The sequence below is a fragment of the Brassica napus genome, chromosome C3 (genome assembly GCF_020379485.1).
Source record: "Brassica napus cultivar Da-Ae chromosome C3, Da-Ae, whole genome shotgun sequence".
NCBI classification, from domain to species: domain Eukaryota; kingdom Viridiplantae; phylum Streptophyta; class Magnoliopsida; order Brassicales; family Brassicaceae; genus Brassica; species Brassica napus.
Window position 1 is genome coordinate 16,367,616 of NC_063446.1, and position 19,549 is coordinate 16,387,164.

General features: G+C 37.3%; 3 protein-coding genes, 1 long non-coding RNA gene and 1 pseudogene across 4 annotated transcripts; 3 read left to right on the forward strand and 2 right to left on the reverse strand.

Moving 5' to 3' along the window:
- Positions 1-1,762: 1,762 nt before the first annotated feature.
- Positions 1,763-4,968, forward strand: LOC106443510 (annotated as a pseudogene).
- A 1,005-nt stretch (positions 4,969-5,973) lies between these two features.
- LOC111208248 lies at positions 5,974-6,741 on the forward strand. Its single transcript, XM_022707184.2, has one exon. It carries the CDS (start codon positions 6,017-6,019, stop codon positions 6,545-6,547), a length of 531 nt encoding a protein of 176 aa, XP_022562905.1. The 5' UTR covers positions 5,974-6,016; the 3' UTR covers positions 6,548-6,741.
- A 2,810-nt stretch (positions 6,742-9,551) lies between these two features.
- Positions 9,552-10,394, reverse strand: LOC111207604 (protein ELF4-LIKE 1). The gene has a single exon (XM_022705803.2). The coding sequence runs from the start codon at positions 10,232-10,234 to the stop codon at positions 9,809-9,811; it is 426 nt and encodes a 141-aa protein (XP_022561524.1). The 5' UTR covers positions 10,235-10,394; the 3' UTR covers positions 9,552-9,808.
- Positions 10,395-10,605: 211 nt separating this feature from the next.
- On the reverse strand, positions 10,606-17,469 carry LOC111197746 (ABC transporter G family member 31). The gene is made up of 20 exons (XM_022707186.2): positions 16,561-17,469; positions 16,367-16,487; positions 16,191-16,279; positions 16,014-16,098; positions 15,672-15,834; positions 15,505-15,581; positions 15,259-15,403; positions 14,872-15,173; positions 14,434-14,715; positions 14,031-14,347; positions 13,798-13,958; positions 13,622-13,725; positions 13,379-13,535; positions 13,138-13,298; positions 12,721-13,053; positions 12,356-12,646; positions 12,186-12,269; positions 11,946-12,079; positions 11,210-11,864; positions 10,606-11,120 (listed from the first exon to the last, which is right to left on the reverse strand). The coding sequence occupies exons 1-20, from the start codon at positions 16,896-16,898 to the stop codon at positions 10,854-10,856; spliced, it is 4,266 nt and encodes a 1,421-aa protein (XP_022562907.1). The 5' UTR covers positions 16,899-17,469; the 3' UTR covers positions 10,606-10,853.
- A 384-nt stretch (positions 17,470-17,853) lies between these two features.
- Positions 17,854-18,745, forward strand: LOC125584376. Its single transcript, XR_007321309.1, has 2 exons — positions 17,854-17,980; positions 18,074-18,745. It is a non-coding gene; the product is annotated as an uncharacterized LOC125584376 (long non-coding RNA).
- Positions 18,746-19,549: the final 804 nt, after the last annotated feature.

Genomic DNA, 19,549 nt, shown 5'->3' on the forward strand with positions numbered 1-19,549 from the left:
TTGTTCCGCAGAGGATAGAATCATATGTAGTGAGTGAAATGATCCACAAAAATGACATAATATTTGAATCCATCTATGGATAAAATGGGAGAGGTCCAGACATCAGAGTAGACTAACTCAAGTGGTTTAGTAGTTGTGAGAGAAGAGTCTGAAGCAAAGGGAAGTTTATGGCTTTTGTTTATTGAGCAATCATCACAATGAAAAGTTTTGAAAGAGTTTGAATCTGAAATCATAGAAGAAGAGACAACAGCTTTTAAAATAGGAATAGATGGGTGTCATAGTCTTGAGTGCCAGATAGAGAGTGGACATTTGAGAGAGATGGAATGGGCTGAGGGTTGAAGCGAGTCTCTATTTGGCCAAACATAACCGCCACCTTCAGTCTTTCCCTTGATCATTTGAACTCCCGACTTGAGATCCTTGACCTGAAACACATTAGGGAAAAACTCCACTGAGACATTGTTATCATTGCAAAGTTTGTGAACCGAGAGTAGGTTCTTTGCAATGGTTGGAACATGAAGAACATTATTTAGTTGGAGATTGCGTGTATTAGAAGGAAGAATAGAGGAACCCGTATTTGCTATCTCAAAACCCATGCTATTGCCAATCTGAACCTCCTCACCGCCATTATAAGGAGTATGAAGAGAGAGATTGGCTAAGTCAGAGGTGAGGTGATGAGAGGCACCGGAGTCAAGCAGCCATGAAGGAGTCTCGTGCTTGTAGAGCATTGCGTTGTAGGCTCTTGGAGTCTGTTGAGGGTAGTTGTTGTACCCTTGAGATTGATGCGAGGAGGAAGAGTTTGACGATTGAGAGACGATGCGGAATATCAGACAGTTCTTCGCACTGTGACCTTGAGTGCCACAAGCCTGACATCGCCCTAGATAGGGACGAGAACCTCCTCTGTTTCCGTTGTTGTTGTAACCACCTATGTGATTGTTACCTCCTCTGTTATTGTTACCGCGCCAGTTGTTGGATCGAGTTTGAGCATGATTTGCTGTGATCGGAAGCTGTTGTTGGAGAGGACGAGCCGTTGTGGTGAGAACGAGTTCACGGGTGATGAGTTTCTCATGAAGTTCCGTGAATGAGGTAGGAGTATCTCGTGCCTGGACAGCTTCGATCGTAGGTTTGTAATCATCAGAGAGGCCATCAAGGACTGCATCAGTGAGATCCTCTTGATGCATTGGATCTCCTAGTAAGGCAAGCGCATCAGCTTTGACCTTGATCTGCTGCATGTACTCATCGATGGTTTTGGTTCCTTTGACGCTTTGTTTGAGTTGATTGCGGAGCTGCTTGATGTGGCCCCTTGTAGGTTTAGCGTAAGTTGATGCAAGGAGTGTCCAAGCTTCAAGTGCTGTTGTGGCGGTGGCGATCATGGGTTGATTGCTGACTTCAATGGATCCCATGAGTGAGCTGTAGATTAAGCTGTCTTGCCTTTGCCACTTGATGTAAGCGGGATTGGGTTCATCGCTGCCGGTATTGGTCATCGGTGGCGGAATGGCTGTCGGATCTATGAATTGAAGGAGATCGTAGCCCCGTAGAAGGGACTTGATCTGAGCGCTCCAAGTGATGTAGTTGGTCGCTGAGAGCTTTGTCACGTTTATCATGTTAACCGAGAGGATTTTGGATTGATTGCCGGTATTGATAACTTCGGCGGGACCATTATGTTGAGCCATGGCGTGATGGTGAAGAAAGAGAAAAAAAAAATAAAAAGTTCAGGAAAAATTTGAGATCCCTTAGAAAGAGAGCTCTGATACCATATAGAAAAGAATGTTATATTGAATTGATAAAAAACGTGAAGTACAATAGGTGTATATATACGGAGTAGAGTAAACCCTAAGACATTGATTACAATATATACGAGAATATGTAGTTGACATAATCGGAGATATGAGAATATCTCTATAAGCTTAACTAAACCCTAGCTAGCTAGGCCTCAGATCTCATGGACAAGGTGATGAGAATGTCGTCCGAGAAAGGAGTGGCGATCTTCACGAAGAGCTCATGTTGTCTCTGCTACGCCGTTCAAATTCTGTTCCGTAACTTAGGGTTCAACCAACGATTCACGAAATCGACACCGACCCAGACTGCCGTGAGATCGAGAAGGCCCTTCTCCGTATCGGCTGCTCCACCGCCTTCCCAGCTGTCTTCATAGGTGGCAAGCTCGTTGGTTCCACCAGTGAAGTCATGTCCCTTCACCTTAGTGGCTCTCTCGTCCCCTTGATCAAACCCTATCAGTCCCTCCTTTACTAGCTAACTAGCTCCATCGAAATCCTCCATATGATAAATCTTAGGTTCTGATTGGTAAATACCAGAAGAACTGAGAGTAAATTAATTGAAAGAAACAAGAGGAAATATATCAGCGTAACTGAGAGAAAAAGTGTGTGAATAAAATAAGAAACAAAATTAAAGTCAGTCTTACCTGTATTTCCACTGAGACAACCAAGTGGTATGTTTACCTTTATTCAAACAGTACGTAGAGTAAAAATGATAAAATCTATTTTCACTTGACTGGTGAATTATCAGCTGAACTGAGAGTAAAAACCTTTTTCACCAAAAAGTTAACGCTATTAATACTATCAGCTGAACTGACAATAAAAATCCTTATAGCTATAGTGTGACCTCGATACGCACTAGCTACTACCTAGTTGTTTTTTCATCAGGCGAGGTCTTGTTCTGATATGCATGTGTCTTCTATTGTTTAGTTTCTTTCGTCGTCTAGCTAATCATCTACTGTATGTTGATGTAGGTAACACAGCGAAGAGACGGAAGATTGGAGTTTAACTGAGGCATGGCAGTTGCACACAAAAAAAAAAAAAAAAAAAACTGAGGCATGGCATTAAGAAGGGAGAAGCACGTAGTATTCTGGTATTTAGAAAAAACTGGATCATAATGGACGTTTTAACATTAATGGGTCTGGTTTGTTTTAAGGCCTGCTATTATCTTTTAGCCGGCCATTTAAGAAACTCAATCAAGGCACACAGAGATTTTATTAACCTGGAAACTTGTTCATGTGGGTCTACTTGTTAATTAGGTGTTCCATTTTGAATGATCAGTGTGTTTAATTGCGTAACGGGATAAGCTATTGATTAATTGTTTGTCTGACAAAAGATAAGATCAGATTTCATTTAATGAATCCTTCATTTTTCATCTAACCTTTGTCTGCTGCTTTTTGATTAAAGGACGATGTTGATCAAAGTCAACAAACAATCAAATCAACATTTTGTTGGGGGTACAATTCTGGTTTAATCCACGCCTTGCTCACTCGTTTAGGGTGTGACCTACGCTTTGTGACGATGGTTATTTATGTGTTTAGCATATTATCTTTTTTTTTGTTTGGCAAATAACTTAAATAACATAAAAATATCATGATAAAATTAACACACAAATAAATAAATAACCGAGTTAGTACAAATTAAAAGTAATGACTAAATTATTTCGAGCCTTCAAATCTTTTTTTTTTGGGTTCAAATCGAACCTTCAACTCTTATTCTAACTTCACCCTCTAAATTACTTTTTTTTGTTGAAACACCAACTCTAATCACTAAAATCCAAACTGATGCCCAAAAACATTAAATTGAAATTCAAATATAATTTTTTAAACTTCTGATTGATATTACTTTTGTTATTTTTTAATTTTAAAACAATAAGAGCAGGATTAACGCGGATGCTTAGGGAGGTGCTTAGGTGATTTTGGAATTAAAAAAGAAAAAAAGAAAAATGTGTATTACCTTAAGCGATGGTGCTTAATTAAGCGGAAGAAGCGTCGGTGCTTGGTGCACACGTGTCATAAGACGCGTCTATCTCAGAAAGGAGGAGTCGTCTTCTCTCTTTCTCTCCCTCGACGACTCCGCTTCTTTCCTTCTCTCCTTCGGCGATTCCGTGGTTCTCGATTCAAACCTCGACGACTCTGCGATTCCTCGTGATACCTCGATTGACTCCGGATCTCTCTTTCTCTTCCTCGACGAATCCCCGTTTCTATCACGAAACTTCGACGACTCCGCCTCGTTCTCGCGAAACCTCGACGGTGACAAACTTGTACCTCTCTCTCGGTGGCCGTCTGCGAGGAAACCAAATCGGAAGGTAAACGTATGACCTTTTCCTTGTCTGAATCATTATATGTTATTTGATTTGTTTGTTGTTTCGGTTAGTTTCGGTTAGTTCCTCTGTCTTGCATGCTTACCAACGATGGATCAATAGACATGAATGTCTTGCCTTCTTTCATGAACATTTTTAAAAAAGCTTTGTGTTTTTTTATGTGGTCGTTTATGATATTGATTGATAGTGTTTACGAGTTTGATCTCAAATTAATTGATTGTCGTTCTTCTCTAACTTGAATAAATTGTTTATGATCATGTGATTTATGTCTGTCTGTTACTCATACTTGTTATGTAGACCAATTGATCCATAACTAAACTGAATTGAGGGTGATGAATGGTTATGTTCCTCATACTTGTTTTTTTCATGTGTGTTCTTTGTCTGTTGAGTTGCATGGATCAAGGACGTTGAGGAAGGTTCGTCACAACACCAGATTGCATTTAGTGGAGCCATACATGTAAATGACTTCATCTTTTAATCGTTCATTGAAGTGTTATGGTTGAGTTTGGTAGTTATTGGTGAGTTGGCATTGATGTTTGTGTGTGGTTGAGTTAGGCAATTGAATGAGTTGATTTGTTTTTGAAAATTAATTGAATTTGTAAATGTCTTGTTTATTTTAAAGTCAATGAAAGTTTGATAACGAATTGAATTAAATGTATTGGTTACGGTTGAGGAAGAGAGTTAAATGAATTGCTTTGTGTTTGATAAGGAATTGAATTATCGATAGTAAATGACTTGCTTTGTCTTTGGTTATTGTTGTGAAATGGTAATTAATATAAGGTAGATACATGTCAAGTCCTCTCAATCTGTTGTTAGTTGAATGCTATCCGTAAATGAAGCTTTGAAGAACATGGATCACATTAATGAATGCTAAACAACGACCACTACTTGATTATGAAGAAGCTTTGAAGAAGAAACTCATTAATGAGTTGATATCTGACTAGTTTAAGTTTCGGTTTGTCATATGTTCCAGCTTTAAGTTGTTTATGTTGTTGCTTTAAGTTATTGTCATGAAGTTTATGGTGTTGTTTTTACTTGTTGCTTAAGTTCCTGTGTAAAAAAAATTATCTTACATAAAATAATGTTTTTTTTAAACACTTCAAAATAAGCAACTTGCATTGGAGGAAAAAAAATATAAGTTTCTTAAAGAATGTGCTTAACACATATTTGTACTAAAAAAATGATTAAGCACCCTATTAGAGGTGCTAGGGATAATCGTGCTCTAAGGTATTTGGGTGCTAATCAAGGGTATTTCTTGTTGTCTTTTGTAGCAGGTGATGCGATTATTATTTTTTGTCACAGTTGATGTGTCTAATTTTCATTTACAAATTTGTTCTTCTATTATTCCTTTATACATTAATACACGTAAGTATTTACACACTGTATAATCAAAAGATGGCTCACCATAATATAAATATGCGATTGTAATTTTGATCTAAGATCTGATAGAGTATATGTAGACGAAATATATATATATTTCTTTTTTCGAAAACTAGACGAAATAATTTTGATGCATGAATCTATGTTGAGTAAATTGTATTGCGCGTGAGACAACAAAATCCTAATAGCTTTGACAGTCCGAATTGTGTCTGAATGGTCTTTCTAGAAGAATTGAAGCCAGGGAGAAAAAGCAAAGATATAATATACGCTCGATTTTTCAAATTTGGCAATTGCCTTTGTTTTATGTGTGTTTTTCTGAAAAAGTAGTCAGTGTATATTATTATAAGTTTTGTTAGAGAAAGCACGTTGCTATTTACTTTATTTCTATTAGACACCGTCCTTCTAGAAGCCGACCCCCCAATACTCGCACGTCATTAATTTTGCATACGAACTCCCGTATTCCGAAACAAAATGACCCACGACTACAAAAGTGCTCATAAAATAAAATTTAAATAGTATAAAACATCGTGAGTCGTCAATAATAATGGCCACATTCTGCTTGTGCATATATATTACATCGATACGCACCTGCTGGTGTCGCTTAGCTTGTCATAATCCTCTGTTAAGACAAAGAGAAACAAAAAAGAATATGAACACAACCAAGAAGGTGTTGGATGTGTCACCGTTCTTGCTATTAGAATCATCTGCAGATTCTGATTCCTATCGCCAGGGCGGAGGCGCCGATCAGATAGAGGGTGCCCACGACGGCGAACCCAACGTTAACAATAACGATTACGCGGATCGAGATGATACTGATGAGTCTTGTACTGCCAATCCATACGAGACGTCTTGTGTGACGACCTGGAGACCGATTTTCGACGCGGAGGATACGGTGAAAGAAGAAATAATTCTCACAGCAGGGGAGGAAGAAGATGAGGACGGAGAAGGAGAGGTGAACAGCTACATCATAAGATATATGAGAAGTCAACGTGAAAATCTGACTGTTGATTCTAGTGCGGTGGTGAGTGAGATGGATAAAAATCGAATGTTCTGGGAAGCTTGTCTCGCTTCCTGATCTGTCTCACTGAGAGGCAAAACGAACACCGTCTTCTTGTCTAAGCTAACTAGGTCTAATACATGTCTATCTTTTTTTTTTTTTTTTTTTTTTTTGGGATTTTTGCTTGCAGAGGTGTCCAAGAATCACATCTACCCATCAATTATGTCCACAGATTTCTTCATCAAATAACAAAAGTATCAACATCAATCTAATCAAGTTCTCTTGTTAATAATAGTAAATTTATGTTTTCACATGTATCCAGTTACAAACCCTTCAACATCTAATTAAACACTAAGAAACGAAAAAAAAGGGTTATGATTTATATATCTACAACTACAAGTATACATATATACCAGAGGGGGACTGTATTAAATTTGAAAAAGGAGAAACAAGTAGGCAGTATTTGTTTGTTGTTGTAACAAGTAGGCAGTATAATAGTGTACAAGTGGTTTCTTCATCAAGGGTGCTTTACTAAATTACTCAATGCTAATTGCTCACCCAATAATTTGATAGTTTCAGTTGGAAACCAATTTTCTTGTTTTAAATAAACATCGATTCTCTAAATAAAATAAAACATAAAGATTCCATAGCTAGCAAAGCTAAAGAGCAAGAACAAATAAAAGAACAGTTTGGTGGTTTTACTATGTATATGTGATCAGCTTCATCTTTTTTGACCGATAATTGATTTGATTTTTTGAAAAAGCCGATAATTGATTTGATAGTTGTATAGTGTATACTTTTAGATGCTTTTTAATTACTGGTGTATCATATATTTATATTGGACTCAACAACAAGAATCTTTATAGTCTAGTGACCACTTTTCCACACATGGAAAGTTAAGCTTATGATGATCTTTTGATGTTAGTCCAATCTACTAGTTATGAGCTGGGTTATTCTATTAATTCTAGGGCTGTTCAATATGGTAAAACCGAACCGTACCGAACCGAATCGAACCGAAATAGACAATATGGTTTGGTTTTTGTATATACCATATAAACCGAATGGATATAATTTTATAAAAACCGTAGGATTTGGATATGGTTTGGTATATAACCGATTAAACCGAATAAACCGAACAAAACCGATTAAAAGTAGAAACATGTAAATATGTATCTATTTTATAACAATTCATGAAAATCTATTTGTTATATAAGTTAAATTTGTGTTAATAACTATTACCATAATGTTATAGTAATAAAGAACCTTATATAATTTGTAAAACACTTGAATACATCGCAATTCAGACATCTTATTTTCTAAGTTTTTTTAAAATCTTTTTGCTTTATTTTAGTATTCACTAAATTAATATGAAGATGATAAATTTGATGGAAAATAATTAATGGAAAATTTTCACAACTTTTTTCTTATCTATAAACAAACAGAGTTTCGTGTTCAATCGAAAAAGCATGATTTTAATGAACACTAAATATGGAAGAGTGGAAAAACTTTTCTTTCATGTTTCTGTTTTGTTTCATATTTTTATTTTCAAAATTTCAGGCTCTGATTTTAATTATAGATTTGATGATTTTATTTGATGGTAGAAGCATTTTTACGTTTTTGTTCATTTATTTGAACATGTAATATATTTTTTAAAAATGACTGTGTTGACAATATGACTCTAAAATTCATTTTATATGATCTCAAACTAAATAATTATGTTTTTTGGTATAAAACCGAATAAACCGAAAACCGACGGTATATAAACCGAACCGAAGTAAATATGGATTTAGAATGGTAGTTATATTTTACTAACCGAAATACCGAAAATCGAAAAAACCGAACTTAAACCGAACCGATATCCGGATTGAACACTCCTAATTAATTCAGTTAATCGTCGAGTTGAAAGAATCCAGCCTTAGTTATGAAAAAAAGAAGTGAAATAAGGGAATATTAAAAGTGGAGGAAATTCATAAAGAACCATATAATAAAGGTGTTTTGGAATATAATAGTTTTGTACTAAAGTGGACCAAATGCTTCTTTTTCGCGCATGACTGTAAATGAAACACAATACTCGCCACTGATTAGACTGTACTATACAATTTAATCTACTAAAAAGAAAAATAAACTAGGAAACTAACTTTGATTTCTTATGAAATAATACGTAATTGTCCACTTAGGCACTTAGGAATGCATCGGGTGGAGACTAACAATTCCTCACTTTGATCCGGACCCTTTTTTCTGGCACTTAATTTGTCCAAAAGTTTCATGTTCAATGAATACTAGAGATTGGCGCGGATATTGGTTATGATATTGGTTATTATATTTTATACATGATATTTGTTTTTCATAATTAATGTTATATATTTTAGATGGATCGTAATATAATTAATTGTATTCAAAAGATTTTGACCGAATCGGATAATACGGTTATTTTTAGTTTAAATATCCAAGTTCATTTCAGATACATTTGTTATTTAGATATTTTTAACTTTCTATACATCATAACCGAATTCATCCGGATCCAGAAGAACTCAACTCAAAAACCACACAAAAATTTATAATATTCAAGCGGTGCCTAATTTAAAAAAATGATACTTGAAAAGAACAATCCGTACCTAAATGGATAGCCAAATGTTCATGTCTAACTGATTTTATAAACTAATAAAAACGACTCAATCTATGTATTTGGCTAAATTAAGTAAAATAGAAAAAAAATTATTTAATAAAATAATTATATGGAGTAAAAAATTAAGTGACAATAAATATAATATATTTTTATTATTTTGATTTAAATTATTATTTTCTTCACAAAACATGTCTTTAAATTATGTTTTTGGCTATGTAATTTTTCATCGACTGGAACTAAATTAAAAAAAAAATTTAGTAAACCCAACGTTTAACCATATCTAAAATCCAGTTATTTTACATTTTTGTTTTATAATTGGCATAAAGTTAACGTTGATTAACTAAAAAACGTTTATTCCACAATTAGTCGAATCAAATAGTATCTGTCTAGGAACTCATGATCAGCTAGGAACCTGCAGCCATCTTTTTCTTCTAAGAGTTATTTCAATCCTCAAAACAAACAACCAAACCATCGAATTGTATCATTATCAATCAATGGAAGTAGCGATAGCTGTACTAATGACACACATGCAACAACCTTCACAGAAGAGAGGACAAAGCTGATTACAGAAACATGAATACCTTAGAAGGGTCAAAATCATAGGATACAATGCAAGGCCATATCAAGATTCTAATCCACCATGCTAATTCGGGCAATTATTTGGAGACTAAACTTGCGACATGACGTAAAGGCACATGAGCTAAAAACAGAGCTCAAGAACGGTAAGAGCTCTGTCCACAGCCGTAGGAACCGGAGGTGGTTGCCGTAGTAGTGTCGGTGTCGCCACTCTTGGCCTCCTCGATTCCTTTTGCGAAATCGACAGCTAAATCGGTGTAAATCTCCATAACTCTCGAGATATTACCGTTGATTTCGTTAATCAAGCCAACGTTCCTGGAGACGTTCTCTGGGATTCGGGACAGATGATTGTCGTTGACGCGTTGGATCAAGTCACGATTCTGGTCTAGAACGAGTTGCGCACGCTTGAAGCCATTACTCAGCGTATTCCACACCTCCACGTCGCTGAACTCCTCATCCTCCGCCGCCGTAACATGGTCGTCGTCTCTGTTCATCTCCGTCAGAGCTCGTTTGCTGCTCTTCCGGTTATTTCCGACGATCGATCGACGTCTTGGTGCTTCCATTAGTTCTGAAAATCAGAAAATCAAAGCCTCACCGGCTGATCAATCTAGAGATACATCAGAGTTCATTCACCGTTGACGCGACGAACCATTGTTTGTAATTTCTTATTACACTATTTGCCTTCTGGAAGAGCCTACTCGTATTGTAGTTTGTTCTGGTCATGAAGATGACCGTGACAGTATTCTGTGAAGGACCAATGCGTGTTGTAAAGGGGGGCCTGTTGGACGAATCTGATTGGATGGTGTCGTACAAAAGTAACGGTAGCTCAAGAAAATGAACAAGAATCGTCAACTATATTTTTCCGGATAATAATATTAATATATATCGAGCAGAGGACTATTAAATTAAAAATAAATAAAAAGTGAAAACCTCGGACCAAAAACATCTGACCTTTTCCATATCTTCCGTTAAAATAAAAAAAACGCTTTTTGTCTATAAATGATACATTTTCATTTAGTAATCACGAACAAGAAATAAAACAAATTGAACAAATTGCAATTGAACAGTATACTAGAAAGACCCAAAGAAACCTAACTACATGTAACAAAGAGCCAAAAAAAAAAAGATCAAAAGTTTGTCACGTGAAAACATAAAGAAAGAGTAGTCATCATCCTTTGTTCTTTATCTTCTCTGGAAATTGAGGAACTTGACTGAAAGTGCGAATCCAGAGAAGAAGAGAGCGCAAAATCCGACAAGAACAGCAACAGAGACACCAATCATGCCTGGCTTAAACCCGAAGTCCTGTTCAATAAACTGCTTGACTGTCCCATGGAACATTGGCTCGTTAATGATGCTCTCCACGTCGCCAAGCTGTGAGAGTATCACTCCTTGAAGTGTCCACGCCACTGGACATATGTAATAGAACCATATCCACCACACTGGAATCAACTGAACAAAAATAAAAGGTATTTAAAAGATAGTTCTAAAAGGGCAATAGCGTCTAACTAGATATTCACTTGATAGACTGGAGTACTTACAGGTTTTTGGACGAGGAAACCAGAGAGGAGATTCCAGAGAGAGTAAAACGCAGAGGAGATCACAGCGGCTAAGTGCTGATTCGGGGTGAGACCAACCGCCATCATGCCGTAGAAGGTGAAGTAGGTGAAAGTGAGGAACATGAACACCAAGTAGAATATAAACTTACTGAACGTTCTTTCGAAACCAATGGTGAAGTAAGTGATGACACCATACAGAATGGTTTGGGTGAAAATGTAAGGTATCTCCACAAGGCCTTGAGCTGCTGCATACGGAATTGGAGAATACATTCCTGCGGATTTCTCTCTGTAGAAAACTGTTCTTTCGATCGAAACGATTGGTTGTACTGACGAAGCGTTGCTGACTCCAAGAAAGAGACAAGCCGAGTAGAGAGCTCCCATAACGGTGACCAGATCTTGTGTGGAAGTCCTCTTGGAACCAACGTCCCAGAACACAGTGCCGAGTATAATCGCAGCGACAGTTGTAAAGAGCAATCTCACGAGGTTGTACGCTGGACTTCTCCAGTAGACAAGGTTCTGTTTCCAGAGGCAGAGTCGAAACTGAGATAATTGGCTTTGTGAGTATCTTGAAGCGAACGTTATTGCCTTTGAGCCCTCTGGTGGAACACTGAGCTGTTTGATGTTCTCCTCCACTTCTCTGGTGTGGTTTACACAGTATGGTTAGAGATAAAATGTTTGATAGCGACTGTTAAAAGCTAAAGATGAGTTGTGAAGTTACCTAAACTGTTGAGATTTCTTGTATAAATCTGCAAAGTCCATGTTAAATTTCTCCTCCAAAGCGGGGGTAGTTACTTCAAGCATCCAAGTTGCTGGATTGTAACCACTTGAGATTGCAGGGACTCCTTCAACCCCCTATAGATGGTTTATTTAGGGTTTAGGGTTTGCCATAATAGTTTTCTTGGGCAGCAAGCATCTTAGTTTCAGTATCACAACAGAAGAGAAGGCTAAGAACAAGTACCTGAAAGTAGTCTACCATAACCTGAGAGTGTTGACCCAATTTTCCACCATATATAACTTGTCCTCCACGTTTCATTAGAAGCAGCTGTACATTTTTAAGGTTAAGAAAAAATAGCAAACACGTTAGGTTGATGATAATTTCTTGTAGTCCAAGCAAAACGTAGGGCAAACCTCGTCAAAAGCCTCAAAAATGTCAATGCTGGGTTGGTGAATGGTGCAAACCACTGTTCTTCCAGTGTCAACAGTGTTCCTAACAGTTCTCATCACGATGGCGGCTGCTCTTGCATCAAGCCCAGATGTTGGTTCATCCATGAAAATAATCGATGGGTTTGCCACTAACTCAACCGCAATTGTTAGACGTTTCCTCTGTTCTGTAGAAAGTCCGGTCGTACCAGGTAAACCAACTAGCGCATATCTGAGACTATCAAGCTCTACTAGTCTCATAACTTCTTCCACAAATTCCTAACAACACACACAAGAGAGAATATCATTAGTGAAACTAAATCCAAATGGGAACCAGAATCATTCATACTTACCTTTTTCTGATCTTTGGTTATCGCTTGAGGAAGGCGAAGGCTAGCTGAAAACCAAAGGGACTCCTCAACGGTTACTTGAGGAGAATGTATATCGTTCTGCTCAACGTATCCGGATATTCTAGCAAACGTTTGTTGTTCTTTTTGGTAACCGGAGATTTTGATATCTCCCTCGATGTAGCCACCGGTCTTTCGACCGGCAAGAACATCCATCAATGTAGTTTTTCCTGCACCGCTTGATCCAACTAAAGCTGTGAGAACACCAGGGGAGAAGACTCCACTCACGTTCGATAACAGTTGTAGTCTTGTCTCTGGTACACCTTGAGAACGCATTTCCTGATATTTCAAATACTAAAAACGTTATGCTACAATAGATAAGTATTGATACGACCGAAGTGAAACAGAGAAGTAAAATTTAACCTTTGGCATATCAACATAATAGTTGATATTGTGGAAAGTCATTGTTAATGGTTTGAATGGAAGAATCATTCCTTTTTTCTCACTTCTTCCTTGTTTTGCTGAAGCAGTTTGAGTTTCTTCATTCGGATCGTCTAAAACAACTGCTCTAGCTTTTCTTAGAGCTGCAAGAGAGAGAAGATTCACAATATTGCCACAGAGATATATAAGAAAGGATCATGAGTGTTAATAGAGAGACTCTCACGGTTAAGATAAGCCAAGGCGACAGTGACAATGTTGTTGAAGAGAAGTGCATAAGCAATGAGGACCCCGACTCCAATCCAGTACCAGTTGTCCTCTGTTGGAAAACTGCGTAGCCTGAGAAAGTTGAATCCAACTGAAGTATTCGAGATAGCGGATGGCTGCTTGATGTGTAAAAGTTTGTGGCTAAGCATTGTATATTCTAACAAAGTATTATTCACTTAATAGTGAAAAATATAGAACACACCTCCATCCACCGTGTGGCTGTGAATTCATTGACCGCAATGGCACGTTGCCCATAGGATAACGGCGAAACCCAAAAGCCCCAAGTCCACCACGGTTTAATATCATCTGTCAAAAATGATATGGTTTTTAGTATAGCAACTTGTATTAGTTTCTGTAATGCAACTAGTAATAATAAACCTTTTGGAATAACGAATCCACCAAGCAAGAACACTGCTAAGATTGCAGCTGATCCGAATGTGTTGGCAATGACCATATCCCTTGCTAGAGAAGCCATCATACGAAACAAACCGAGGGCCATTTGATGCACCGAGAAGAGGAGTAACATGTATCGGAAAAATCTGAGGAAATGAAAAAAGAGATCATTTAACACTGCAAAACTTATAAACCAGTCTAGAGAAATGTTAACTAACCTTCCTGGTGAGGGAGCAAGTCCCACACTGTAGTATACCACACAAGTCCAGACAACAGATTCAAGGACAGAGTAAGGCACACGCAACAACCAGCTGGCAATAGACCAGGACCAAGCGGGATGAAACGAGTTATCCCTTTGCTTGTAAAAAACTGGGAGACGCGATATCATGAGAGGCAGTTCAGAGAAACCATTGAACATCATGTGCACTAGGCCGTAGAAAAGGCAAGATAGATATTCGTTGCCATATGCTTCGTTTGTTGAATGTAATCTTGTTCTCAAGAACATTGTGGCTGTGACAAATCCCACAAATGCAACCTTTATGGGAAAAAAATGTTTCGGGTCAGAAACATACGGATGAAACAAACAAGAGGTAATGAAAAATAGGTAGACTTATTCAATACCTGGCATGTCCTAAAAGTGTAAAGAAACCTGTGTCGGTTGATCAGTAGCATTTCTCGTCTAAAGCAAACTTTGAGGTTTTCCCATCCTGATATGGCAAATTGTGTTCTGCATAAAGCTGAAGGATCCGCGGATGACTTATCAAATGGTGTTGCAAGCTTTGAATCTGCAGCATGCCCGTACTTCGAGCTGCGGAATGCAGCCGCTATGTCTGAGACAGGAATGAATTGATAAGGCTTAGAAGGATCTGCCCAATACTGAGCTTGATCCTTTTTGGACGTCACCTGTATACCAACATTATAAAACATATTCTTTATTAGTTAGAGAATAGATGTTTGGGCTACACAATGTGACAATGTACTCCTATATCATACCTATTGATGTTTTAGCTTATAAAAAAACCAAAGAAAGTGTTGAGTTAGGATGTGTATAATAAATACCTCTTGGAGAAAATCTGCAACACCTTTGCGTGGTGGGAGACGGAATCCTAGAGACTCAAAAAATCCGATCACATCTTGTCGAGGACCTTGGTATACCATGTAACCTTCTGATAGAAGAATTAAATCGTCAAACAGATCAAATGTTTCTGGTGCAGGCTGAAGAAGTGCCATAAGAACGGTTCCATCCATTAAATGGACAAAGTTTCTGACACATTTCACAATCTGGAAAGTCGTTGAGCTATCCAGACCAGTAGATATTTCATCCATAAACAATGTTTTTCTTGGCCCCACGGTCATCTCTCCTACGTTGTTCCAAGCTTTTTAAGTTATTATTATGTGTTAAGTAAATAAAGTGAGAATAGATGAGTTAAAAAGAGTGAAATAGACCTGTTGTTACTCTTTTCCTCTGACCTCCTGAAACACCTCTCATCATATCATTACCAACCATTGTATCCGAACATACATCAAGACCAAGCACCCTAAGCACATAGTCCGTGGAAACACTATGCTTACTACCACTCACAGAAGCAGCCTATAATAAAAGCAAAAAAAGTGTTGGTTATTGTAACTAGTTAATTATTACAAAATAGAATTATTCAAAGGAAGTTAGGTGCTAATATATAAGAAGCATACCTTCATGAAAACATCAATCTCAGAAGAAGGACGTACACTCCTTTCTTTCTCTAATCGGGTTAGATCTTTCATGATACCTATATGTGTAAAAAGGAAACATTTGAGAACATTTGAAACTTGAATAAGTTTTCATTGCAAAGTGGTAAAAAAAAAACAAATGAAAAAACCTGCAAAGCCTTCGTTTGCGCCCTGACATCTTGCAGCAAAATCAAGAGTTTCACGAACAGTAAGTTCAGCAATGTGATTATCTGTTTGACTAATATATGCTGAAGTCCTTTTAACATGAAACTCATTAAAACTCTCTCCATTGTAAGTGATGTTACCCGTTTTCTGTAAAACCAAAACATAACTTTATCATTAATACCAAAACAGAGAAAATCTAAGAAAAAGAAAAAAAAATCCAAGACACATGTAAGCAACAAACTAAAATAGAGATGTCAAAACATAAGATGCATGTGATATAATATATGAATAAGCAAAGTAGATAGCATCACGGATTAATGATCAACCTTTAAAGTTTGATCAAGTTTTCCTGCGAGAGCAAGAAGTAAAGTCGATTTTCCGGAACCAGGTGGTCCTAATAGCAAAGTCATCCTTCAAGAACAGAAACATATAAGAAAAACTGTTAGTCCCTTTATACATACTCGCTTGGTTATAATAATCTTAACAGTATTATTTTTATTGACCTTCCTGGTTTGATAATACCACTGATATCTTTCAATATGGTTAGCTTGTGTTTTCTAGTCTTCATTATTCTCAAACTGCTTAAAACACGCTGCAACACAGAAGAGATACAAAATAAGAAACAATCACGTAAAAAGGCTACGTGTGGAAAATATAGTCATGAGAAAAAAAGAACAACCTCGATGAAATCACGAGAAACGTTAACCAAAGTCGGTAAAGCTCTTGTACCGGCTTGAACATCAGCTTCAACTTTCAAATTCTCGAACCGGACTTCAATCTTGGGAACTTCCATACCAACTCTACAATGAATATTTTTATTAACATTAATAAAAAAGAAAACCTAAAAATAGAAACAGAGAATCAAAATGATACCTATCGAGCCGTTCCTTGATAGCGGAGAGAAGCTTGTAATTATCCTGATCGCTAGTGGCGAGAGCTTGACGAACAACCATCTCACGATCCGAACGATCGAGCTTCCTTACGTCAATCGTCTGCACGACGTTCCCGTCTGCGTAACCAGAAGTTTGCGACCGACGCAGAGTCGCTAAATGGCTCCCTTGTCTCTGCGACGGTAACCGTCCGATCGCCGCCCATCTCAGATCTTCTTCGTCCTGTTCCACTGTCTCAGCGTTCGACGGCCGCGCGAACGATTTTCTTCCCGTCTCGACGTCGATGTCGAAATACTCACTCCCATTGGAAGCAGCCGCCATTGATTATTCTCTTCTTCTTCTCCGAGGTCGATCAAGATTGTGTTTTCTTCTTCTGCGATCTCTGAGAGATATTTTGTTTTTGTTTTGGGGACTCGGTTTGTGATTCAGTTAGATTATTAGGTGTCGAAGCTGCATATAAAGCGTCCGTCCATAATCCCCGGGCATATTTGAAGCTACTTAAAAGGACTATGTTACCCTTACTTGTTCAAGTTGTTGTGTGCTTGTTAGTCGAGGGTATAAAGGAGTTTGATATGTAGAACCCAGTCCAACTTTGTGTCTCCTGTTCTCACTCTGTATTTGACACGTGTCTGACGTTTTGCCTTTTTCTTCTCCAAGGGTTTATGTATATCGGAAATGTGAATTTTTTTTTTTCTTTTTGTAAAATAAATTTATTTGTTTTCTATTAATTAGTTTAGGGAAATTAATAATAAGAAATCAAAGCGGTGAATATACCTTCCATTACTAATTTAATTTTAATTTTGGAAGCTAATTTATATTTCTATTTATTTTTGAAATTGCTTCTACAAATTAATACCGAGAAGAAATCAAAGCGGTGAATCGATTCTATTAATGGTTTTACTATAAAAGGAAGCCAGTTTGTCTTAGCCTGAAACTTCCAAATATAGGATGGTGTTAGTGTGTAGGTTTCATCTTAGAACTTTAATCCACATTCTTTGTTTGTTGTTGTGAAATAAATAAGCGAATTGACGGGATGAGGTAGCCCGTTTGGAGAAGGACCTTGGGGGCCAATTGTCATGCTCACGGGTTCGACGCCAGGCGGTGGCGAACTGCCCATCCTGTCACCCACACGGATATGAACCTATGCTTTCGGACCCATTTGAATATCCGGAGAGAAAGCTTATCTGTGGGCTGCACCTCTCCTTGAGGATTAGTCTGGGCCCTAAGAACCTGAGATACCCCAGGTTAAACAAAAAAAAATAAAAAAAATAAGCGAATCTATATATATATAAAAATGTTTGCCTCCCTCCTGGTGATGCCACATCAGATTCCAGCTAGATAAGTAGTCTCATGTAAACGTGACACGTGGCATAAGAGTCGATCCGCTGTGTTTCATTAAACGTGTATGTAATCTTTTTGGGCTTATGTTTTATTTGGGCTTTGTGTTACCTAAGATAAAAGGGAAGCCGACTTTGTTAATCAACTCCTCATAACAGCTGTCGTCTCTCCTTCCACCGCCTTAACTTGGCCGAGTAACTGCTGTCGGTAACGCATTTCAGTGAATTCACCCCATTAAAGTTGGATTATTTGGCTTCACTTTCAAGCTAAGTTGCTATATATATAATGGCCCTCTTATGTGGATGAAACTCAAAGTCTTTTGCATCTACTTATCACACGATATCTCCCTCCATCTCTTTCTACATGTTAAATCGTTTTAACTATGCTGATTTACAGGATACAAGGCTGGGAGCCATAACCATGGACTCCATCAGATCTGACTCCATCAGACAGATGTACCGAGCATCTCCCGGTTTCAGTGACTCTTGCTTGGCTCAACAATGGCGGCAGTGAAGATGGTAGATTCTTGCTTGGCTCAACGGCGGCGGCTGGAGCATGGTGAATCAAGAGTAGTTAGAGCTGAAGGACGGGTTTGCTTGAAGCGCCGACGGTACGATGACAAAACTGGATCTCGGTGGAACACCAATCACCAATGGAAACGTCACCGGAATAATATATATTTATGCATCTGAAGGACGGGTTTGCTTTACATTTTTTTGTTTTAAATGCGGATTCGTTTTGATATGTGTTTGAATATACCGAGTAATAATTCACTAACCTCGATTATGTAATTATAATGATTTATGCGGAGGGTGTGATTTGAGGCGTAATTATCGTATAAATTTAATTCCTGATTAACCGGGATTGTCTTTTAAAAAAAAAAATGGTATGCTGTTTATGTAAATATGATATATTGACGCGTATGCCTTATTTAAAATGACAATTCTTATCATTCGCAAAAGTCCAATGTCTGTAAAATAAATTTATTTTATCAGCCAAAATCTAGAATATCTTATATCATTCGATGTCAGTCGAAGACTTTGGTTAGCAAACTCAATGAGGTTGTAACCTATCCAATGAATATTTTAGTTAGGTCATCTATTTTATTTTGTATGAGTTATTAGTAGTCCTAATGTCAGTATTGTTTGTCTTGAGACACAAGTCATAAGTACTTGGATACTTATGCATAAATCTTAAATTATACAAAATAATACCTATTGTAATCTTTATCATCCTAAAGGAATGATGCACCTCAAAATTTCAGCAACAAGAAACTATGCAAAAGGTAATTACATGTACGCAGTACTTAAGCTCCTCGCAGGTGACCATGCTGGAAGGATGAATCGTTTAGACCTTCACAGATGAAAAACTCCTATGTTACATTTCAACTATACAAACTCCAAAGGCGAGAATAACATGACACCCAAACAACATAAACGAAAGATGCACCTATGCTTCCTATGAAATTCAACCAGTTAATTATTATTTTTGGATCAAATTTCAACCAGTTATTTATTATCTTCAATCATTTAGTTACAACATATGTTAACGTACATAACTAATAAAATATATTATTAGTATACTTCTATTAATATTAAAATCAAAATCTACACATCAACCAATTGATTGATATC